This window comes from Phyllobates terribilis, unplaced genomic scaffold (genome assembly GCF_046119375.1).
Source record: "Phyllobates terribilis strain yellow unplaced genomic scaffold, ASM4611937v1 Scaffold_4__5_contigs__length_816908805, whole genome shotgun sequence".
Lineage (NCBI taxonomy): Eukaryota > Metazoa > Chordata > Amphibia > Anura > Dendrobatidae > Phyllobates > Phyllobates terribilis.
The window spans coordinates 516,004,417-516,029,007 of NW_027362764.1; the positions used below are offsets into that span (position 1 = coordinate 516,004,417).

Consider the following 24,591-nt stretch of genomic DNA (forward strand, 5'->3'; position numbering starts at 1 on the left):
GTTTTTCCCTTCCCCTGATACGCCTGTCTCTGGGGCGGGCGGGATTTCTGAAAGGGCTGAAATCTATTAGGTTTTTCCTCAGGGAATCCCTTTTTCTTATCGGAGGCTTTTTCCAAGATATTATCTAGGATTGGCCCGAATACCCTTAAACCTGAAAATGGGCTGGCACATAATTTATTTTTAGATTGAACATCCCCCGACCACGTCTTCATCCAGAAAGCCCTCCGGGCTGCATTAGGCAAAGAGTTATTGCGGGCCGCGAACCTGACTGACTCAGCGGAAGCATCCGCCATAAACCCCGTGGCCAATTTTAACAATGATAAAGAATCTATTATGTCCTCTCTAGGAGTATTATTTCTGATTGGATCAACCAGCTGGAGGATCCTCAGATACATGGATCTCGCTACTGAAGTGGCAGCTATGTTTGCCTACATTGTTGCCGCTGACGCTTCCCAGGCTCTTTTAAGTAGTCCGTCCGCCTTCCGATCCATTGGGTCTTTTAGACTTGATGAATCCTCAAAGGGAATAGAGGTCTTCTTGGCTACCTTAGCCACATGAACATCAATTTTTGGAACCTCGTCCCAGGTCCTGATGTCCTCTGGTTCAAAGGGAAGTCGGAGCCTGAAATCTCGGGGCACCACCAGCCTCTTTTCTGCTTCTTCTCATTCCTCCAGGATCATCTCTCAGATATGGTGGTTTACAGGAAAGACTGTCTCTGAACCCGCAATCCGCCAAACATCTCATCCTATACTGACTGATTCTTCTGGGTTTCTTCAACCTGCATGGTACCAGCCTCTTTTCTGCTTCTTCTCATTCCTCCAGGATCATCTCTCAGATATTGTGGTTTACAGGAAAGACTATGTCTCTGAACCCGCAATCCGCCAAACATCTCATCCTATACAGACTGATTCTTCTGGGTTTCTTCAACCTGCATGGTACTTCTTACAGCCTTCAAGAGTTTATCCGTGTATTCTGAAGAAAATAAGTATCTCTTCCCTATCTCTGGAGTATCTGACACCACCTCCCCTTCTTCCTCTGGATCCAAGGAAGGGGGCAGAACATCTTCTTCAGAACTTGCTTCCATCTCCCACCTGGGTCGTTTGGTGCGGGGACCCGGCTGTGTTGTATGAGCGGGAATTAGGCTGGAAACTGAAGCTTGCACCTCCTCTCTAATCATGGATCTCATTTCGGTTAGAAGGGTAGATCTTTCTTCCCTAACGATCTTTGAGGTGCAGGTTGTACATAGAGGCTTGCTGGAGTCGCCAAACTTCTTATTACATATGGCCATGTCCTAGGCTTCCCTGATCCTTTCTCCTTGGATGGGGTAGGTGTTGCCATGTCCTAATATCAATATAGGCATATTAGTCTTCTATACTAATACTCCCCCTCCCCCAGCCCCCTCATACGCTGTGTTTTACTCACAGATGCCGGGGACTGCTCATTTGGGGCCTCAGACCTAGCTGTATCCGCCGTGGTGCAGCTTAATTCTGGGATTTTTCCCCCCTTAACGGACCCCAGGTAGCTTTTATCCTACCTTGGTCCTCATGTCTCCAAACCGCCTTGCGTTCCAGCCTGGAACGCACGCCGGGACCGGAAGAGGATGGTCCGCGCTCCCAGGTGACGTCACCGCAAGTGCGTCTAACTTCCGCTGGCCGCTCTCTACATATGAGCGGCGTCCCCGGCCGGCGCGAGCCGAGAGCCCCCACTCTGGGGGAAGCGGCTCGAGACCCCAGGAGCTCCTCCGCTCGACTGGGACATGGCTGGGTTACCCCCCTTGGGGGAGGTGTCGGCCACCGGGCTTCTTGACAATGCAAGGAGAGGCTGGAACCCCCCCCCGATCCTCATGGCCCCAAGTAAGTGTTCTTGCTGCGCTCTCCTCTCACACACCTGTCCTTTACAGGGACAGGAAAAACACTGAGGAGAGGGTGGTGGGAGGGGCTTTTAACCTCTCGCATTTCCTGTCCCTGTAAAGAATAGGAAGGACGACCTCCATAGTGCCATTAGGATGGACGTAATGGAAAGTACAATTTGTCCCGCAAAAAAACAAGTCCTCATACGGCTATGGACGGAAAAATATAAAAATTATGTCTCCTGGAATAAGGGGAGGGGAAAAAACTAAACTGGAAAAATGGAAAATCGCCCGGTCGGGAAGGGGTTAAGGCATTGTCTCCATTACAGATGCTAGCTACTATGTCTACATCTTAATCCAAGGCTGAATTGGATCAAACCTTCGTGCCCAAAATCTATCAAGCAGCATCCAGATTTCAGCTTTGCCAGGCTTTCTAGTCTGGATGGATCTCCTGGACCTGCCAGTAATATATTTTGGGGAAGCGGTTTTTAAAATTTCCCTCCCCTTTTTCCTTTGCTACCTGTTTCCCAGACTGAATAAGCACAGTAAGAAAACATATTTTACTTAGAGAAATTTTGAGTCTGGAGGCAGCACTATATTTTTTGAGTCTGGAGGCAGCACTATTTGCTTGTCTATTCTCGCTCTCTGCATATGCAGCAAGGTCATAAAGTGGGTTTTAGGGTTATGTCAGTTGTCCCTATTTTTTCTCTAGTTTATTCTTTGCTGATGATGCCACTTCTGTTCTGTTGTAGAGTGCTGCCTTCAATTCATATAATATAACAGTTTATACTAAGCAGACTACATAAACTCATATGAACCAGTAAAAAAAAATAAAAAAAATAAATCGGCATGCCTCTGTATGTACACAGATGTACAAAATACACTTCTGTGTGCATGAAGCCTAGCCATAAGGTAAACCATGTGATCATCTTGTGGTGTATAAGGACTAAACAACTCCATGGAAATAATGGTAACCTGCAATAGCTAAGTCCCTGATAGTCACCATAAATGATTATTCCTGCCTGTGCTAAAGGTCTTCATATCCAACGCCATCTCAGCAGCTTCACTCTAAAAGACAGTTATTCCAGAACTTATGCTCATGTTGAAGGATGGTCGGTTACTTATTGGATATTCTAACAACATATTACGCTCTATGCAGTGGCAAAGTGGATTTAGGTTTGCTGTCGAAACCGCATGAGATTCTAGAGCAGCAGTCAGCAACCTTTTTTTGCGCATAGTGGTGAGTAAAAATAAATAAAAAAAATCAAATATAAAAGTACTCCATCATACAGTGAGGCAAAAAAATATTTAGGCAGCCACCAATTGTGCAAGTTCTCCCACTTAAAAAGATGAGAGAGGCCTGTAATTGACATCATAGGTAGACCTCAACTATGAGAGACAAAATGAGAAAACAAATCCTGAAAATCTCATTGTCTGATTTGGAAAGAATTTTTTTCAAATTTAGGTGGAAAATAAGTATTTGGTCACCTACAAACAAGTAAGATTTCTGGCTCTCACAGACCTGTAACTTTTTCTTTAAGAGACTCCTCTGTCCTCCACTCATTACCTGTAGTACTGGCACCTGTTTGAACTTGTTATCAGTATAAAAGACACCTCTCCGCAACCTCAAACAGTCACACTCCAAACTCCACTATGGTGAAGACCAAAGAGCTGTCGAAGGACACCAGAAACAAAATTGTAACCCTGCACCAGGCTGGGAAGACTGAATCTGCAATAGGCAAGCAGCTTAGTGTGAAGAAATCAACTGTGGGAGCAATAATCAGAAAATGGAAGACATGCAAGACCACTGATAATCTCCCTCAATCTGGGGTTCCACAGAAGATCTCACCCCATGGGGTCAAAATGATCTCAAGAACGGTGAGCAAAAATCCCATAACCACATGGGACCTAGTGAAGGACCTGCAGAGAGCTGGGACGAACGTTACACAAGCTACCATCAGAAACACACTACGCCGCCAGGGACTCAGATCCTCCAGTGCCAGACGTGTCCCCCTGCTTAAGCAATTACATGTCCGGGCCGGTCTAGAGAGCATTTGTATGATCCAGAAGAGTATTGGGAGAATGTCATATGAAACCAAAGTAGAACTGTTTGGTAGAAACACAACTCGGCATGTTTGGAGGAGAAAGAATGCTGAGTTGCATCCAAAGAACACCATACCTACTGTGAAGCATGGGGGTGGCAACATCATGCTTTGGGGCTATTTCTCTGCCAAGGGACCAGGACGACTGATCCGTGTACATGAAAGAATGAATGGGGCAATGTATCGTGAGATTTTGAGTGCAAACCTCCTTCCATCAGCAAGGGCATTGAAGATGAAACGTGGCTGGGTCTTTCAGCATGACAATGATCCCAAGCACACCACCAGGGAAACAAAAGGGGTGGCTTAGTAAGAAGCATTTCAAGGTTCTGGAGTAGCCTAGCCAGTCTCCAGATCTAAACCCTATAGAAAACCTTTGGAGGGAGTTGAAAGTCCGTGTTGCCCAGCGACAGCCCCAAAACATCACTGCTCTAGAGGAGATCTGCATGGAGGAATGGGCCAACATACCAGCAACAGTGTGTGCAAACCTTGTGAAGACTTACAGAAAACGTTTGACCTTTGTCATTGCCAACAAAGGATATATAACAAAGTATTGAGATGAACTTTTGTAACTGACCAAATACTTATTTTCCACCAAAATTTGAAAAAAAACAATTCTTTCCAAATCAGACGTGATTTTCAGGATTTGTTTTCTCATTTTGTCTCTCATAGTTGAGGTCTACCTATGATGTCAATTACAGGCCTCTCTCATCATTTTAAGTGGGAGAACTTGCACAATTGGTGGCTGACTAAATACTTTTTTTGCCCCACTGTATCGCACCCACTTATGGTGATATTGGACTAGCTGACTACTGGTCACGTTGGCAGAGGTGACAACCTTTGTGCTTGCTCTTTTCTGCATTTTACTTGGGACACAGGAAAGACGTCGTGCCCGATGATTTATGTAATGCAATGTTTCTAATGGAATTTGTCACCCGAACAAACCAATATAATTTCTGCCCGAATGGTAGTCTCTTGGTAAGGAAAAAAGGTAGCGCTCAGTGTCAGCCACGTATCTCTTTCCTCATTGGCACAGCTTGCTAGGCTCAGCCACATTTGCTTGGTACACATCTTGATATTCTCCTATTAAACTTTTTTGGCATTGTGCACCTTACCTTCTTGGTATTATACCCACCTGGTTATTCTGTTGATAAAGGCTGCCATCTCTCTGGCTGGTCCTTTTGTTGCTGCTACCATAAAAACCATGTCAACTTGTAGGTGGTCAATGACTTTTGGATAACCCTTATGTTGACCATATAGGTATGATTGGGGTTGGCCAAAACCCTGCCCACCTGCAGATGCACCAGGAACAGGAAATTAAATTTTGAACAAAAAGCCACATGGTAATAACAAAAAGCATGAAGATATAGAATATGTATTAAACATCAATGTGTCATTATAAGTAAACATGGGGACATAGTGTGTAATAAATATGATTTTTGGTGATTATTCGAGTGACTGTATAGCTCATGCTGACACATGTTGCTACAATTCATTTCCATGCCAGAATAGTGTACCCATTTGTGTTATATATGCAGAAGGAATGCAATGGAACTCCTTATTTTAGGATTCGGGAAGCTTTCTTTCCCCTTTGACAAAGTAACAAACTTACACAATATAAGTTTTGTGCACCGTGGTTTTATTTATTTAGATATTTGCTTAATATTTAAGAAAATCAAAATGGTTTGAAACACAATAAAAACATTCCTAATGACATTGGTACAGGGGATAAAAAAAGATTTACATTTCCCACATGAGAGAGGACTCATTTTTGCATATAAATAGTTGGCAAAGGAAAAAGAAAATGTCTAAATCAAACAGCTTAATTAAATGAGATTTAAAAGGAGTTTAGCTTCAGATCGACTTTTTACAAAATCACATCAAAGACACAAAAGAGACCCCAGTGATCACTAGGAAACCTTCCACAATCCAGCTTTTCAGTGCCAACTAAATCCAGAGAGTGAGGAACAACTTGACTCCCATCCTCGGCAGCTCGGTAGAATATACGGTCAAACCGTAGCCTGCAAGTATATGAGGCTTTCAGATTGTTATTCATCTTTGTGTCCCAAGTATAGCGACAATGCTCGGGTTTCCCCAAGAGTTCCCAAATGTCCAAAATATTACTTGGTAAGCCTCCAATTTTTCCAATCTGTAACAGAGGGAAAAAATATTTCAGCGTTAACTTAAAGTCTATTAGGCTTTGTTCACATACACTTTCACTATTGAAAACTTTGGAACCTCTTTATAAAATCAGTAGGTTAGTCTTATGGAGTGGAAGCCAAGACACCAATGTGGAAAAACAGTCCTAATTTGAACTAATTTATTATGTGGTGCATGTCTCTTAAAGAGGTTGTCTGGTCCAAACAGCTAAGTCTGCAGACTTATGAATTCCCCCCAGCGCACGCACTGTGCGCTGCGAGGATTCGCTTGTTTCAGACCTGGGAACAGAGGGTATGTATGCATTATACATACCCCCGGCCAGCAGGTGCTGGTTTGCTCCATACACTTCTATTGAGCTGAGTCTATTGAGCTGAGGCCACGCCCCGTTTTGTGACGTGACCATAAAGTCGGAGTGGTAACAAGACACAAGTGTATGGAGAGCGAGGCCGTGCCCACTGGCCGGGGGTATGTATAACTCATACATACCTTCCTTTCCTGGGTCTGATACCAGCGAATACCCCGAAGCACACACTGCGTGCGCTAGGCGGATTCATAGGTTGCAATCACACAGAGTGACTGCAAACTTATCGGTTTGGACCGGACAACCCCTTTAATGAATTAGGCACATACATCTTACTCCTGCACGGCCCTCATTAAGAATGGAATAGGAAAGCCCAATATTAAAGGGGTTTTCCAGTCTTGTGGTGAAAGTCTGCAGTCACTCTTTGTGACTGTAGACTTCTGAATCCTTATAAGCGCATACTGAAAGCAGTCAGGATTCTCTGGTGTTTCCAGCGAGAACGGGGCAGTCATGTGACCACAAATATTCAATTTCTGGCCACATTCCAACTAGAGGTGTTCAGAGTTGCTAAATTCACTAGTATTTACTGAGGCCGAGCATGTCTGGTTGGCATATGACCACATATAAGCAAATCCCATCACTGCCTTTACTTGACCCACATAGACTAATGGCAGACTTTGACCACAAGACTAGTCAACCTCTTTAATGAATTGGACCCTTGGTGTCAAGTTATAATATAAGCTTTACATTCTATACATGATATTTGAGTAAACAATAAGCACAACAAAATCATTTAAAGGGTTGTCCAGGACTGAACAATTGACGTATTTTTAAGATGAGCTGAAAATGTACAGGACGGTACTAAGCAGTGAACGAGGCAGAACACAGCAGCCCCGTACACTAGTGGTCACCACCAAGTATTGTGATTTATCTCCCATTCACTTGAATAGATGATATGCTGCAGTACTCAGCAATAGCCACTAAGCAATGTACACGGCTGCTTTGCTTTGCCCTGACAACCCCCACCGATCTCATATTAATAACCTATCCTGTGGACAATTCTGGACAACCCCTTCAATGAGGAGTTTAAACTGGTGATTGGAACAGACCTCTTGGTCCCTCAGGTTTGTATCTCCACCAAATATGACAGTGGTTGAAGCAGGCATCTCCTGAATCTTCTTCAGGACAATCTGCAGCTGTTTCTGACGTTCACTTGCATGTTCCTTGGTACTTTCTAGATGGGAAGTCATAAGGCAAATATTCTGCCCACAGATATTAACCTATTATAAAAGCAAACACTAGTCACATTTACTCTTCATGTTACAGTAGAAAAAAAAAAAAAAAAAGAAATAAGAAGGAATGAGTTGAAAGGATTTCTACCATAAAATAGAATACTCAAGGCACAGAAAAGCATATAGGAACAAAAGAAACATTTAATATGCAAAGTGCCTCTTCAGAGAAAAAGAGGACTTGAACTCTATAGCTCCATCTATTGGAAGCAGCAATCCTACAAATCACAATCGACCCTTTAACGAGTCGTGCAATATGACTTAGGATAATAGCCAAATCAGAATCTCAATTTGCAGACACGGTGTTTCGCGCTGTTGGCGCTCATCAGTGCAAAGTATGAGAACACTGTGTCTGCAAATTAAGATTCTGATTTGGTTTTTAAGTCATATTGCACGACTCGTTAAAGGGTTTATAGTGACTTGTAGGATTGCTGCTTCCAATAGGTGGCGCTATAGAGTTCAAGTCCTCTTTCTCTGAAGAGGCAATTTGCATATTAAATTTCCCAGAGGAGCATTGCACGGCGAATAAGCCTCCTTACCTTGACATGCCAGAGCCGGTATGTCACTCTCCACAAGGAGAAACGTTACCCCTTAAACATTTAATAAACACCAGTACATAAATATTCTAATTAATGACATAACGGAATATTGTTTTACTGATGAAAATCATTCTAAAAATGTAACGAACCCTTCTCTCCCCTCTTGGATACATTCCGAGCAGTGAAAGGGAGTGTGTCAACCCAAACTTACAAGATAAACTAAGCAAATAACATTATAAGGAAAAAGAGCCCCTATAAAAACCTCACCTTGATTCACGAATACTGGCGCTTTATGCTTTATTACTCCTCTCAGGGGCTTGCATACATTTGTCGTAATTTACGTCAGTTTTGTGGCATATAGTATGATGAATTTGTTGGGCGCGCTTGGACATGTTCATTTAAGCGCTGCTCACTTTTCAAAAAGGTTGGCAGAGCCGGCAGACACTGGCGTAGAAACAAAAGATGAAACTTTAGTTTCTGCAGAAAGGAGGCAGCCATTACAACACAATCTGCTTAGCCTTTGAATGCCTGTATTCCCTACAAAGTTGTGTGCTTATTTTGTACTGTCAGTTTGGGCTAACACACTCTTTAACCCCTTACTTACATCCGCCGTACATGTACGGCACAAGTCTGTAGTGGGTGTATGGAGCGGGCTCACGGGGTGAGCTCGCCCCGTGCCTGGAGGGTACTTGCTGTGTGTTACAGCCAGGATCTGCATCTAACAACCACAAGTGGAGAAGAGCTCTGCCCACAAGTGTTAACCTGTTAAATCCGCTGTCAAAGTTTGACAACGGCATTAACAGTGTGCTGGCATGGGGGTGCATCATTCTATGCGTCCACTGGCGTGCCCGTGATGTGATCACGGTGCGCAGATGTGTTGCTATGACAGCCGGGGTCTATTAAAGACCTCTGTGCCAATCATTACGGCGCTCCCTTGAAACCCATCCTATGGCTGGGCTTTAAAGGAGACTTTGATTTTGACTATATGCATCAATACTGTGGTATCAGACGATCACAGGACTGAAATACAATAAAATAAAAAATAAATAATAAAAAAAAAGTTTAAAAACCATGGGAAAAAAAAATACAAAAACCATAAAAAAAAAAAATTTCTAATCAACCCCTTTTTCGCCCATTAAAAATAAAGATAATAAATAATAGACATGCATGTGGTATTGCAGCATCCAGAAAAGTTTGATCTTTCAAAGCATAAAAATAATTAACCCGATTGGTAAACACCATAAACAAAAAAAAATATTTAAATACCCCAAAATTGTGTTTATTTGGTTGCTGAAAAAAAATGCTGTAAGGGCTCATGCAGACATCTGTGCAACATGGACCACAATGCACAGGCTGGCCGCGGGTCTTCAGACTTGAATGTAACATCTTGTCGAGAAAGGGTTAATGTCCAAAGCAAATATAGCAATGTTGGAATTTAACCCCATGAACTTGGTTATACTTTTTTTTTCAGAAGAAACAGTGCATTCTTTTGGTGCTAAAAAAACAGAACCCTTGCTATCATATAATACCATAATATAGTACTGTATAATATATATTTTTTAAATATAATAGTATTATATAATAGTAAAGAAAAAAAGTGCAAAAACAGTTTTTCAATTTAATGTGTAAGAATTTTAAATTATATTTTTACTAATTTTGCCTTTAGGGATTTAATCCCTTATTTGTTCTGATTACATGGATATCATGCTGGTGCATGTTATTTTTGTGGACTAGTATAGAATCTAAAATACATTGAATTTCCCTTATTACATGTAAAATAAATCAATTTCAGAAAATTGCATATGGCCTGACAAGCAGATCACAGTGTAAGTATAGAAGAATAAGCCTAGTACTGAAACATAAAATGTTACAAATTAGAAAGTTACACATTGTCACAATTCATATTACAATTAAAAAAGAAAAATGTAGCGATTTTATAACCCTAGCCCTTCTCTTAGCCATAACCCTAGTTAGGGTTAGAAAAAATAGTGTAAAATGTATTTATCTATTTATTTTGTACAGGAACAGTTCTCCCAGCAGGCTCATCTATACTCTCACAGAATTAGGCTATGTTCACACATGTTGGGTTTTTCAGAGTCACAAGTCTGCAGCAAAATCTAATCTCTGGCAGGAAATCAGCTGCATCAAAAATGCATGTTTTGCTGCGTTTTTCAGTGTTTTTTTCACTGTCCTTATTTATGTACAGTACAGACCAAAAGTTTGGACACACCTCATTTAAAGATTTTTCTGTATTTTCCTGACTATGAAAATTGTACATTCACACTGAAGGCATCAAAACTATGAATTAACCCATGTGGAATTATATACTTAACAAAAAAGTGTGAAGCAACTGAAAATATGTCTTATATTCTAGGTTCTTCAAAGTAGCCACCTTTTGCTTTGAAGACTGCTTTGCACACTCTTGGCATTCTCTTGATGAGCTTCAAGAGGTAGTCACCGGAAATGGTCTTCCAACAATCTTGAAGGAGTTCCCAGAGATGCTTAGCACTTGTTGGCCCTTTTGCCTTCACTCTGCGGTCCAGCTCACCCCAAACCATCTTGATTGGGTTCAGGTCTGGTGACTGTAGAAGCCAGGTCATCTGGCGTAGCACCCCATCACTCTCCTTCTTGGTCAAATAGCCCTTACACAGCCTGGAGGTGCGTTTGGGGTCATTGTCCTGTTGAAAAATAAATGATGGTCCAACTAAACGCAAACCGGATGGAATAGCATGCCGCTGCAAGATGCTGTGGTAGCCATGCTGGTTCAGTATGCCTTCAATTTTGAATAAATCCCCAACAGTGTCACCAGCAAAGCACCCCCACACCATCACACCTCCTCCTCCATGCTTCACGGTGGGAACCAGGCATGTAGAGTCCATCCGTTCACATTTTCTGCGTCACACAAAGACACGGTGGTTGAAACCAAAGATCTCAAATTTGGACTCATCAGACCAAAGCACAGATTTCCACTGGTCTAATGTCCATTCCTTGTGTTCTTTAGCCCAAACAAGTCTCTTCTGCTTGGTGCCTGTCCTTAGCAGTGGTTTCCTAGCAGCTATTTTACCATGAAGGCCTGCTGCACAAAGTCTCCTCTTAACAGTTGTTGTAAAGATGTGTCTGCTGCTAGAACTCTGTGTGGCATTGACCTGGTCTCTAATCTGAGCTGCTGTTAACCTGCGATTTCTGAGGCTGGTGACTCGGATAAACTTATCCTCAGAAGCAGAGGTGACTCTTGGTCTTCCTTTCCTGGGGTGGTCCTCATGTGAGCCAGTTTCTTTGTAGCGCTTGATGGTTTTTGCAACTGCACTTGGGGACACTTTCAAAGATTTCCCAATTTTTTGGACTGACTGACCTTCATTTCTTTAAGTAATGATGGCCACTCGTTTTTCTTTACTTAGCTGCTTTTTTCTTGCCATAATACAAATTCTAACAGTCTATTCAGTAGGACTATCAGCTGTGTATCCACCAGACTTCTGCACAACACAACTGATGGTCCCAACCCCATTTATAAGGCAAGAAATCCCACTTATTAAACCTGACAGGGCACACCTGTGAAGTGAAAACTATTTCCGGTGACTACCTCTTGAAGCTCATCAAGAGAATGCCAAGAGTGTGCAAAGCAGTCATCAAAGCAAAAGGTGGCTACTTTGAAGAACCTAGAATATAAGACATATTTCAGTTGTTTCACACTTTTTTGTTAAGTATATAATTCCACATGTGTTAATTCATAGTTTTGATGCCTTCAGTGTGAATGTACAATTTTCAAAGTCATGAAAATACAGAAAAATCTTTAAATGAAAAGGTGTGTCCAAACTTTTGGTCTGTACTGTATGTAAATAAAACTCTGTGAAAAAAAGAACCCCATTCTATTTTGCCATCAAAAACGCTGATTTAAATGGTGGTGCACTTTTGGTGTTTTTTTTTCACCACCCATTACTTCCTATGGGTGCAAAAACGCTGAAAGAACTGACATGCTCTATTTTCCAAAAACCCAACCAAGGCACAAAATACTCAAAAAAAAACAACCAAAAAACATGATGTGTGAACAGAGAATTCTGGTTTCTCATAGAATTTGCTGGTACTGCAGAACGCAGCTGAAATTTTGCATAAAAATCTGCAGCAAAATACACTGAAAAACCCAACATGTGTGAACATAGCCTTACACTTGAGAGGCTGGGAGATGCAGGGGAACACAGCCCAGATTCTTCCTAATAGCCAGGCTGTGAATGCAGTGATAGGCCCATTGCAGTGATGACAGATAAGCCTATGACAGCGTTCTTCTATGCCCCGGCTCTAAATTATCGAGGGGAATGGATAGCTGAAGTGCCACTGTAAAAAGGTGGCGCTGCAATAATGACTACAGTAAAAAGGCATATTTGTGATCATTAAAGGGTAAAATTGGAATAATATATAAGCATAAGTTAAATAATTTAATTTTAACTAGTCATTACATTTTTAATATACGTGTAATTTTAGTTTCCCCTAATTAGGCCCTTCCTCTGTTATTCCCCTTAAAAGCAAAGGAAAAACACCGACAACTGGAAGAGATAATTTCCTTTCGCCAATTGGGTGTGTCCTACTGACACTGCCATTTCTGACTGGAAAGTATCATTGTGGAGGGACACACCCCCATAACAAGGGGAATGATAAACCCCAGTTGTCAATGCAGTCATACATTTCCAGAGGAAATAACAGGAGGGTGGCAGAAAGGGTTGAAAGAAAAGAAGCTGCAGAATTGGTATTTTATGGGGGAGATTGAAGAGCGCACAACAAATACAGATAAACCTTAACTTGGGGGGAGTTGCCCTCTTTTGATGACCATTTTTCAATATCATTTTGGGTGACCATTTAAATGAGGTTTTATTATTATTTTCTAAAACAGGTCAGGGAGATGAAGGGTCGCTTTTCAGACATTACGCAACAAAAGAAACAAAAACACACACTATTCTTACAATCCATAAAAAAAGACCTGTTTAAATGGTATTAGACACAATCCAGACAAGTAATAACAACCATTGTTTTCTCTAAGGGCGCATTCAGACGTCTATAATCGAACTGCAATGCACGGACTGGCCGCGGGTCTCTTGACCCGAGGATTACAGCTTCATATATTTACTTGAAGCTGTCACGCTCAGGTCAGGAGACCCGCGGCCAGTCCGTGCATTGTGGTCCTATCTGACAGATTTGACTGAATGTCTGAATGCACGCTAAGGGTGAGAAGAGCGATACGTTTTCTAATGGAAACTGCTTTAGGAAACGCTCCTTGTTTGGGGGGCTTACGGAAGAGTTTTCCATTTAATGAAGGGATTTTGAAAAGTTTTTAAAGTGTTTCGTAACAGGATTTTTGTAAGCATTTTTTGCAGCTTTTTACTTGGACAGTGCCTACTTTGTAGAGGATTCTATAGAGAGCCACTTCAAATAAATGGTTTTACAATCAAAATGAATAGGAAGAGTCTTTCAAGCATTTTAAAGCAATTTTTTGTTTCAGTGTCTCCCTCCCCCCCAAATTACCTGCTCTTAACGCAAAAATCTGTGTTAACATACCCTATACTAGAAAGGATGACAAGCCTAATAACAGCTTTGTCTGTAAAGTATAGAACTTTTAGCTCGCATTTCCAAAGCGGACAGCGACGACAACATACTTACATTTGTGATCAGCAAATTTCTCATCATAACTGTACTTGGGAACGGAACAATTTTTTGACTGAGGAGTCTTACTCTTGATTTTTTCAGCATTATGGCAATAAAATAACCATCGTCATTTCCTAGAAAGTTATCAAATAATAGTAAAAAAAAAACAAAAAAAAAAAACACGACACATTGAAATATCCCTATGATATTCCCAACAGTCGTTACAGACAAACTTACACAAAAGTCAAGTCAATTTCATACCATGAAATAACTATAGCATAAATTCACTTGAAAAAAACTCACCTGATTTATCTTAAGTAAGACAAGTTCCTAGAAAATTATCACCAATGGCACGAATACCAAAATAAGATTATACTATAAAGCATGTAATTAAGCAACAAACTACCATACGTTTATACTGTATACATCTGTACCCGTTTTTCTGATCCTCTTCCTCAAATGTGAATTATCTGAAAGTTCTCAACAGGACTTTCCCTCTCCCACCTTTCCTCCCCACCCCCCCTCGCTTCCATTTTGTTCCCTTAACTTTCAAGTTATTGTCCCCCATTTACAAAACGAATGTCGTTGTTTTTTGTTACATTCAAATGTATACAACTGTTATTATCTATGCTTCCGTTTTTCCTTACACCATTCTTAAATAAAGAATATACAAAAAATAAATAAAAAAATTAATGTATCAGAAAATGTCAGACTTTTTTTTTTAAATCAGATTTTTAATATAAACTTAGTTTATTTTTGTACTTTTTTTCTCATTAGTATCTAGCTAAATACATCTTGAAATGTTACAGGTTTTTTTTTCATACTGGCCACAATGGTCAGAAAAGATAATGAGATTACTCTGCTCATTCTGTCACTATCATTAGAGGGATAGTGTTTTAGCAAAACACTAAACCTAGAAGAAAAATAATGGGTAAATTAAACCAGGAAGTTGCCCCCACTGGTTGATAATCTGCAGCACTTTCTGTATGATCCTGAAACAGCCAGTCTTGTAGAATTCCTGTAAGGCTATGTGCCCACGATGCAGAAATGCCTTCTGCATCAGTTACTGCATCAATGCGGCGTGGCATGGAGGCGATCAGCCTGTGGCACTGCTGAGGTGTTATGGAAGCCCAGGTTGCTTTGATAGGAAATTAATATGTACACTAAAATAGTATCGATAAAAACTAAAAGTCATCATACTGTGAAAAACAAAGGACTCATGTAGCTACCTTGGAGAGAAAAATGGTTATGGCCCTCAGGATGCAGATACAGAAGTCCGTTTTTTCATAAAACATGTTTTAATAGTGCAGAAGTAAAAAAATTTAACAAACCATGAAAGCGTTAGTTATCACTGGAGTCATACCAACCCGTAGAACGATATTAATCGGATATTCTTTATGCACGGTAAACGGTGTAAGGGTAGGTGCAGACAAAAGTTTTCACTCCAAGCGGAAAAAAACGGTCCGATCATGCTGATCAGACTCTGATAAGAGTTAGATCAGAGCGGAATCAGTTTTTCTCAGAGGCGGAGAGAAAAAAAAAATATATAAAAAAAAGTTTCTCCACCTTCTCCATTACGTCAGTCCATGAACATCAGACTGCACTAGGATGTCACCCGAGTTTGGTCTGATGTTTTCCACGGACCCGTAGACTTGCACTGACGAATTTGATCTGACACTTGGATCAAAATAGGACATCTCACAGAAAAAACGTCCTCGGAAATAAATACCAGGACATGTGCACAGCCCCATAGAACAACATGTCTCAACTGTGAAAACCACGGATAGCACTAGTCCGATAAAGTCAGTCGTGCGCATGAACCCTAAGAAAAAGAAAAATAGTGCTGTTTTTTGCATTCCCTCACTCAAAAAAAAAATATATATATATAAACTAATCAATAATGGATATTTGCCCCAACATGGTGGTAATAAAAAATACATGTACTGCAAAAAAAAAAAAAAAAAAAGAACTCATACAGCTTTCTTGACTGTTAATCAAATGGACCTGGTCATTGAGGGGTTAATCTGTTGATTCCTTCGGTTTTTGACCTACTATACAAACTGGGCACTGCAGGGGAGCGAACGCTACATCCAGGACAGTAAGGAATAGGGGGAGCAGCGCTAAGCTCTGGAGACAACTGAGAATATTTCTTTACATATTTCTCTATTTCTTGGCTTTAACTGTAATATGAGACAAAATTGGATCAATTACATTTAGAAGATTGAGGGGGGAATTGATGGGATATTTAATGTTTGGGCACCTTCTGTGTCCCTTTAATAAGGAGGTTATTGTACTGCTGGAGGCCTAGATAAGGCAGAAGCCAAACATTATACGTACATACAGTTACTCCCTGATCCAACACTGGAGACTATAAAAATGTCTCATATTTAGATACCATGAAGAATACAAACCCTACTGCATGGAGCATGTCATACAGGACTGGTCTATTTCCAACATGGTGCCATCCCCAGAGAAGTAATTTTGAAAAAATAAAATTCTCTTCTACAGACACCTTATAAATGAAGCTAAAAACGAAAACTAAACTATAGCCATATAAGAGTTGTCAGAATAGCTACATACCTATAATGATTGTGTAGCTGACAGCTCTTTTCTTCAGATATTCGTAATATGGTGGAATAACCTCTTGCAAGAACACTATGTCAGGACTGTACCTGCAATAGCACAGATAGTAACAAAAAAACTATAGATATATCAACCTACATTATTTAAAGAGAATGTGTCATCAGAAAATTATCTATTGTTTAAAAATCAGGATTTTATGCTAAATGTATTAAAAAAAAACAACAACTTTTATTTTTCACATCACTATCTATACTGCTCAAAAAAAATAAAGGGAACACTTAAATACTACATCCTAGAAATCACTGAATGAAATATTCCAGTTGTAAATCTATATTCCTTACATAGTGGAATGAATTGAGAACAATAAAACATAAAAATGATCAATGTATCAAAATTAATATCCCATGGAGGTCTGGACTTGGAATAATTCTCAAAATCAAAGTGTAAAATGAAATTACAGGCTGATCCAACTTCAGTGGAAATGCCTCCAGACAAGGAAATGATGCTCAGTAGTGTGTGTGGCCACCACGTGCCTGTATGACCGCCCTACAACGCCTGGGCATGCTCCTGATGAGGCGGCGGATGTTCTCCTGAGGGATCTCCTAAGGAGGAGGTAGCGGTCCTGCTGCTGGGTTGTTGCCCTTCTATGGCCCCCTCCATGTCTCCTGGTGTACTGGCTTGTCCGCTGGTATCTGTTCCATGGTCTGGACACTGTGCTGATACAGCTACCCTTCTTGCCACAGCTCTCATTGATGTGCAATCCTGCATGAGATGCACTACCTGAGAAACTTGTGTGGGTTGTTCTGTAGACACCGCCTCATGGTACTGTACCTCTAAGGGTAGGGACACACTGCCGTATAACTCATGCGATAATCACATCGCACTGAACGGCACCTCTCCTGACCTGAGAATGACAGCATGATGGATTTCTATGCAGCTGTCAAGCTCAGGTAAGGAGAGGTGTCGGCCAGCACGAGGTTTACCATGCGATACTCGGACGAGAAATACGGCAGTGTGTCCCTGCCCTAAGGGTGAGAGCAATGACAAAATGGAAAAGTGAGAAAAACAACAGCCAAAAAGGATGAGAACAGAGAAATGGTCTGTGGTCACCACCTGTAGAACCACTCCTTTATAGGGGGTATCTTGCTAATTGCCTATCATTTCTACCAGTTGTCTGTTCCATTTGCACAACAGCAGGAGAATATTAAACAGCAGTGTATATTAAAGAATAAAAAAAAATTGTGATTTTCACACTGGCCACTAGGGCTAATATGAGACTCCTACTTACTGTTCTTTTTAGCAGTTAATGGAAATTAGCAGCGATAGACTGACTGACCTTACTACATTGAGGAGAATTTTTTGCTGCTAATGCGCAGATCTCAGCAAAGGTCATTGTGAATGGAGGGGGAAGGTGAGCTGTGACATCTCCTATTGTGAATGGAGAATCTGGTATTATCTACTGAATATAGAGGTATTAGCGGTCATTGTACATCCGACTGAGGATTTTGAGACTGCTGTAAAGTTATTTATAAAAAAACAAAACCTGATTTAAACAATAGGTCACTTTTTAATGACACAGTCCTTTTATTGGGACCCTCCAGGCAAATCTTATACATCGACAGGTCTAGTGCAGAAACTAGGGTGGTAGAGGACACAAGGATATTTACTTTCAAGTATAAGTAATATTCCTGCATGTTGAGTTCATTGCAATAAAACGTCACATGACCATTTACTCTTTATCTTATCGCATCACATTGGACCTAACATTGCATCCTTAAGATATTCAGGCTGACGGAGAACCAGAGCAAAATTTTAATGGTCAGTAATAAATTCTTACGTTAGTAAGTCGTCAAAACTTGTGCTATTAGGCCGGATTCACATGTCTGACATTCACGGTCCAAGTAGGAGTCGTGATGTCCGGACCGACCTCACGTCTCCTGATCAAACTCAACAGCCTTATAGGGCATTTGTACACTAACCTTAGTGAAGTGAAACTTCCCCACATCTTGCCTGAAAAAAAATCTACTACTTAAGGTCTCATCTGCCATTTATATTATTTATGCAGTCTCTAAATTAGGGATGATCAGAAGAAAAATACAGATGTAGACTTACAATGCCAAATAAGAACACACCCCCCGAGCTCTCTCTTGAAGGTTGGACTGGTCAATTCCATCAACGTTCCAGGTAAGGAGAGTAATGTTGCTCTCGTCTTCTCGGTTCAAAGTGGTGGGACCTTCTACGGCAGGTGTCTGCTTTATGACAACTGGTGCGTCTTCTGTCAAGTCAATGCTAGATAAGAAATTCAAAACCATGACCATTAATGGTGCTCCGTGTACCTACTCTAATAAGTCAAGCACTGGATGTAAAAGAAAAATAAGGCCTCATTCAGACTTCCATTATTCTTGCATAGGAGGAAAAAAAATACTATTTCATCAGTGCGTTGGATCCGATTGTCATCCATTTTTGGTCCATGTGTTTGTTTTTACCATCACTGGGGCATCTGGTTTTCTCAGATGCAAAAACAGAGATAACATTTCCAAACCTCCTCCCACTAAACAGGTAAAAATAAAAAAAAAATAAAAAGGTACTCTGATGACATCCATGTGCTATCCATTTTTCCCACAGATCCAGGTGCTCGCCGAGTATTTTGGCGTGTTCGGGGTTTCATTCATTGCTGCCGTGCCTGCCTGCAAGTGTCACAGCTGTTTGACAGCTGTAACACATGCAGAGATAGCCTGGCGAACAATGAATGAATGAAACCCCGAGTACGCCAAAATACTTGGCGAGCACCCTAGCGTGTTCACCGAAAGAGTTAATGGGGCATACTTGCTCATCACTAGTGTCCACGTATCAAAAACAAATCAAGAGCCAAGTGCTCTTTAAACACACGTCAAACTCCGGCCCTCAGAGTGAGTATATTTGGCCCGCAAATCCAGGCGGGGCCATTATACTTTATAGAGCACTATGTGAGGTCATAATACTGTATGGAAGGGAATGCAGGGCTAATTATACTGTATGGAGGACTATGTGAGGCCATTACACTGTGGCAATGCAAGGCCCATTATATGGGCAGCACGGTGGCTCAGTGGTTAGCACTACAGCTTTTAAGCGCTGGGGTCCTGAGTTCAAATCCCACCAAGGACAACATCTACAAGGAGTTTGTATGTTTGCCCAGTGTTTGCGTGGGTTTCCTCCGGATTCTCCAGTTTCCTCCTACACTCCAAAGACATACTGATAGGGAATGCAGATTGTTAGCCCTGTTGGGGACAGCGATGATAATATCTGTAAAGCGCTGCAGAATATGTTGGCACTATATAAAAATAAAGAAAGATTATTATACTATATGGAGGGCTATGTGGGGCCCATTATACTGTATGGAGACCTTTGTGTGATACAGTGTAGCTGTGTGGGGATTATAGTTTGGGAACCATACTGTGATGGGGTCACCATACTTTGACGGGTGGATTGGGGGGTGGGCGGGGGTTCGCTAGGGTTATCATACTGTGCGTAAGTGCAGGGTACTGTGGGGGGAATTCACTGTAGGGGTGTATTACTGTGTATGGAGTGCACTTTTGTTGGCATCATACTTTATTACTCAAGGGTTTTTATCCTTTATTACTTATTTCAAATTAGGCCATTGAGCCATATGCTTCTTACTGCTGTTACATAACATATTACATTATTCCAATATGCAAAGATCTATTAATTAAAATGTACTTTGTTCATGGGACAACGCCTTTAAGTTTGTGTCCTTATGAAAAGGTTCATCATATTTGATAAGGAAAAACTCTCTCAATTGTAGACATTTTTTTTAATAAATATCAAGGTTGGCCCGTGGCTTTAATTTTGACCCTCTGTGTATTTGAGTTTGAAATTCCTGCCTTAGAAGACTTGTAGATGGCGGGTTCTCCAGCCACTTAAGAACTTTGATAGCACGCGCTGTCCAATCAGCTTCACATCTTCATGTACAATACATCAATATAACCCCCCGTTAATCTCACCACGTGTCTGACGAGGTTATAGGCATGGTTTCTGACGTAGCTGGATTTGTCAAATTAGTTAAAGCCTCTTCCCTTGGAGGATTCTCGAATACAGGTTCAAAGTAAGAGTTAACCGCTCTCTGAAAATTAAAAAAAATTAAAAATAAAGAAATATATGAAAATACAAAAAAAACTAAGTACATAATAACATAAAGATAAATATATATCTTACATCTTCCTCATGAGGCATAATCAGCATAGTTCTGTTAAGAAAGACAGCCAGTGTAGCGCTGGAAAAACTTAAATGGAATCTGTAGTCGGGTTTTTGCCATTCAACCTGAGAGCAGTATGATGTGGGGGCAGAGAGCCTGATTCCAGGGATGAGTCACTTGCTCAGCAACTTGGTGTAGTTTCAACACAATCAGTGTTTTATCAGCAGGAGCTTATCATTGCCAGCCTAGGTATAGTGTGCTAGACAGTCCAGCTAATCTGTGTAACCCTGCCCGCACCACTGATTGGGGATATACACAGCTCAGCATTCTGACTACTGCTAAATCTAAAGCAGAGAAAACAGGGATTCTAGCAAAACTAAGCTAAGCAGCCCGGTAAGTTACACATTGCTGGAATCAGGGTCTCTGCTCTTACATCATGCAGTTCTGAGATTCCATAGCAAAAACCTGCTGAGAGATTCCCTTTAAGCTTTAGTTTCCACTAAAAACTTCTAATGCAGAATGCTTTGAAAAGTTTCAAAATGGAGTTGTACAAAAATGTTGCGGCTTTTGGAGTTTTTAGTTTGCAACAGCTCAGCCAAGATGGTTGGAGCTGGGGAGGAGCCAGATGGGATGTGGCTAAAACCACCCGTCAAAATTTAGCAAAAGCGACAGCATTCTTTAAGCCAGAAATGCTACTTCAGTCCCTGGAGCTGCACGACACTGAGAAAATGCGCCAAATTCATTAAGGGCCTGCGCCTTTAATAAATTCAGAGCATCGTACTCCAGCCAGCCCTTCACCAATACTGACGTGTGAAGCGGCAGTCTTAATGAATTGCCCCCCAATGAGTTTTCCCTACTTAAGGGGTATGACTTATCCACAGCACATCTAACCTTAGGACCCCTTCCACCAGGAAAGCTTGCTCCGCTATAAAACTACATATTCACTGAGGCCGTGCCGTAGAAAACAAAAATATGTTCTTGGCAGTTCCACTGCTGAGAATGTCCGGTCCCGGGGTCTCCAACAATTTAGGAACCTTTTCATACACTGTATATTAAATAACTCTCACAAAATGGAAATGTATTTAAAAGGTGCAGGGTTATAAAAGAAAAAATATCAAAACAATAAAAAAAAACAACAAAAAACAGTTTGTGGGGTTGGGAGGTCCGAGCTATCAAAATATCATGTGATTTATCCCACATGGTGAGTTTTGTATTAAAAAAAATAAATAACAAATGTTAGAATTGTAAAATTGCTGTTGTTTTGGTCACTTCGCATCCCCCCAAAAAAACTGAATAAGTGATGAAAAAATAAAAGTCCCAAAATGGCCCTAACCTCACATGTAAGGAATGGTCCTGGTCCAGAAGAGGGTATTTGCTTCTTGTAATTTACCTGTGGAACGTCAGCATTTAAGAAGAGGTTGTCGAGTAGTGGATGACCCTTTTAACGTCATTTCTGCAGCACAGTCAACAAAGTAAGACCACGTTCACATGTTCAGTATTTGTAAGACAAAACCAGGAGTGGAACAATCATTGGAAAAATATAAGGGTATGTGCACACGATGCAGAAATGAAGCAGAAAATTTCTGCATCTCCCTGGCAGAAAAAACGCATGCGGATTGTACATGCGTTTTTCCTGCGGAATACATGCGGATTCACATGCGTTTTTCCTGCCAGGGACAGGCGGATGTGAAGCGTTCTTCACATGCATTTCCACATGCGGGTTGACAAGCGCTTTCCAGGCGATTTTAGCATCACTTGGAAAGTGCTTGACAACTTGGTCACACTATATAAATCCATGCAAACGGCGTATATAGTGTGACCGTATAAGAATGTTTAAAAATAAAAAAATAAAGCTATACTCACCCTCTGATGGCCCCGGCGTGTGCTACCGCGTTCGTTCCTGGCTTGTTCCTGGCTGCCGGGATATCGCGAGACACTGCGCTGAAGGGCCTGCGGTCACATTACTGTGACGTCACCGAAGGTCCTTCAGTCTTGCACGCGAGCAGAGGGAAGGAGACCGGGGGCCGTCAGAAGGTGAATATATCTTTATTTTTTATTTTATTCTTGTTTTACAGCTTTTTTAATGGTACCTGAGTCCGGAGGAGAGTCTCCTCTCCTCCACACCCGGGTACAATCTGCACATTAGAACGCACCAATAACGCAAGTACAAATGCAGTCTTGCGGAATTGGCGCGTTCTAATGCAAGTCAATGGCGGCGAAAACGCAAAATTAATTGACATGCTGCGCATTTTTGAGCGCGTTTACGCTGCGAAAAAATCCGCATCATGGGCACAGCACATGCGGATTATCATTTGGGAACATTGCTGCCCTTCTACCATGCGTTTTTAATGTGTTTCCGCGGCGTTTACGCAGCTGCAAAAACGCCGTGGAAACGCATTAAAAACGCATCGTGTGAACTCAGCCTAATAGAAACAAGTCACCACTTCTGTATTTATCACCCACTCCTGGTTTTCACTTACAAATACTGGGGTAAAAAACTCATCAAATACTGACCGTGTGAACGTGGCCTAAGACTAAACAAAAAGTTGGCTTTTATTCCATTCCACCCCAAATCTAACTTTATTATTAGTTTACCAATACATTACATGTTAAATGAACTAGATACTAAAAAAATGCTACTTAGCCCCTTAGGCTGAGTTCACACGATGCGTTTTTAATGCGTTTCCGCGGCGTTTTTGCAGCTGCGTAAACGCATTAAAAACGCATGGTAGAAGGGCAGCAATGTTCCCCAATTGAAATCCGCATGTGCTGTGCCCATGATGTGGATTTTTCCGCAGTGTAAACGCTGCGCTCAAAAATCCGCAGCATGTCAATTAATTTTGCGGAAACGCTGCGTTTTCGCCACCATTGACTTGCATTAGAACGCGCCAATTAAGCAAGACTGCATCTGTACTTGCGTAATTGGCGCGTTCTAATGTGCGGATGGTACCCGGGTGTGGAGGAGAGGAGAGTCATCCACACCCAGGTACCATTAAAAAATCTGTAAAAAAAGAATAAAATAAAAAATAAATGTATAGTTACCTTCTGGCGGCCCGCGCACCGCTCCTGCTTGGTTCCCGGCACTTTGCAGTGAGTTGAAGGACCTGAGCTGACGTCAGTCATGTGACGGGTCACGTGACGCTGACGTCGGCAGGTCTTTCAATTTAAAGTTGCCGGCGAGGGAGAACGGAGTGAGCAGGACAGTGCGAGCCATCGGAGGGTAAGTATATATTTATTTTTTATTTTTACCACTCTCTCGGGTCACACTATATACGCCGTTTGCATGGATTTATATAGTGTGACCTAGTTGTCAAGCACTTTCCAGGTGATGCTAAAATCGCTTGGAAAGTGCTTGTCAATCCACATGCGGATGTACAGATCCACGCATGTGGATCCGCATGTATTCCGCAGGAAAAACGCATGCACAATCTGCATGTGTTTTTTCTGCCAGGGAGATGCAGAAATTTTCTGCTTCATTTCGGCATCGTGTGCACATACCCTTATAGGAAAATAAAAAGCGATTGTCCTGGGAAGGCAGCGAACATAAGTGGCCACAGATGGGTTATAGGAGCTGCTGGCTGTGACCTGCAGATTATGCGGATGTACAGTGTTTCCATACAGCACTGTTCACACCGTGCACATGAACCCTCCTCCCCTGCCACTTCTGGGAGTATCCGGCGCACAGCCATACTTCCAGCTCCCAGTCATTTTCCGCCAGGTAACACTGCGCCACAGCCCGGTCACAGCCCGCAATGCTGGAGAACTCCGCACATCTCCGCTCCCTCTCCGTTATCAGAACCGCATCCCCCGGGGAGGTCTCCACAGCACCGGGCAGCTCCATGCCACAGTCCGGAGCCAGAAGTCTAGAAAGCACGCCCAAGGCTCTGTCCAATCAGCGCAGCTGCTGCACTGAGCCATTATCCCATTGGTTGGGAAATCTCAGCCAGT

General features: G+C 41.7%; 1 protein-coding gene across 1 annotated transcript; it reads right to left on the reverse strand.

Annotated features, from left to right (window-relative positions):
* Nucleotides 1–5,566: 5,566 nt before the first annotated feature.
* On the reverse strand, nt 5,567–24,564 carry TDP2 (tyrosyl-DNA phosphodiesterase 2). The gene is made up of 7 exons (XM_073678866.1): nt 24,335–24,564; nt 20,453–20,571; nt 18,564–18,740; nt 16,449–16,540; nt 13,884–14,002; nt 7,519–7,689; nt 5,567–6,097 (listed from the first exon to the last, which is right to left on the reverse strand). The coding sequence occupies exons 1-7, from the start codon at nt 24,482–24,484 to the stop codon at nt 5,816–5,818; spliced, it is 1,110 nt and encodes a 369-aa protein (XP_073534967.1). The 5' UTR covers nt 24,485–24,564; the 3' UTR covers nt 5,567–5,815.
* Nucleotides 24,565–24,591: the final 27 nt, after the last annotated feature.

Coding starts and splice junctions, on each gene's coding strand:
- TDP2 (XM_073678866.1), bottom strand. CDS start 24,484: ATGGAGCTGCCCGGTGCTGTGGAGACCTCCCCGGGGGATGCGGTTCTG. Junction 20,572..24,334: donor AAAATGACTGGGAGCTGGAA/GTATGGCTGTGC, acceptor TTTAATTTTCAG/AGAGCGGTTAACTCTTACTT. Junction 7,690..13,883: donor GAAATTTGCTGATCACAAAT/GTAAGTATGTTG, acceptor CTTTTATAATAG/GTTAATATCTGTGGGCAGAA.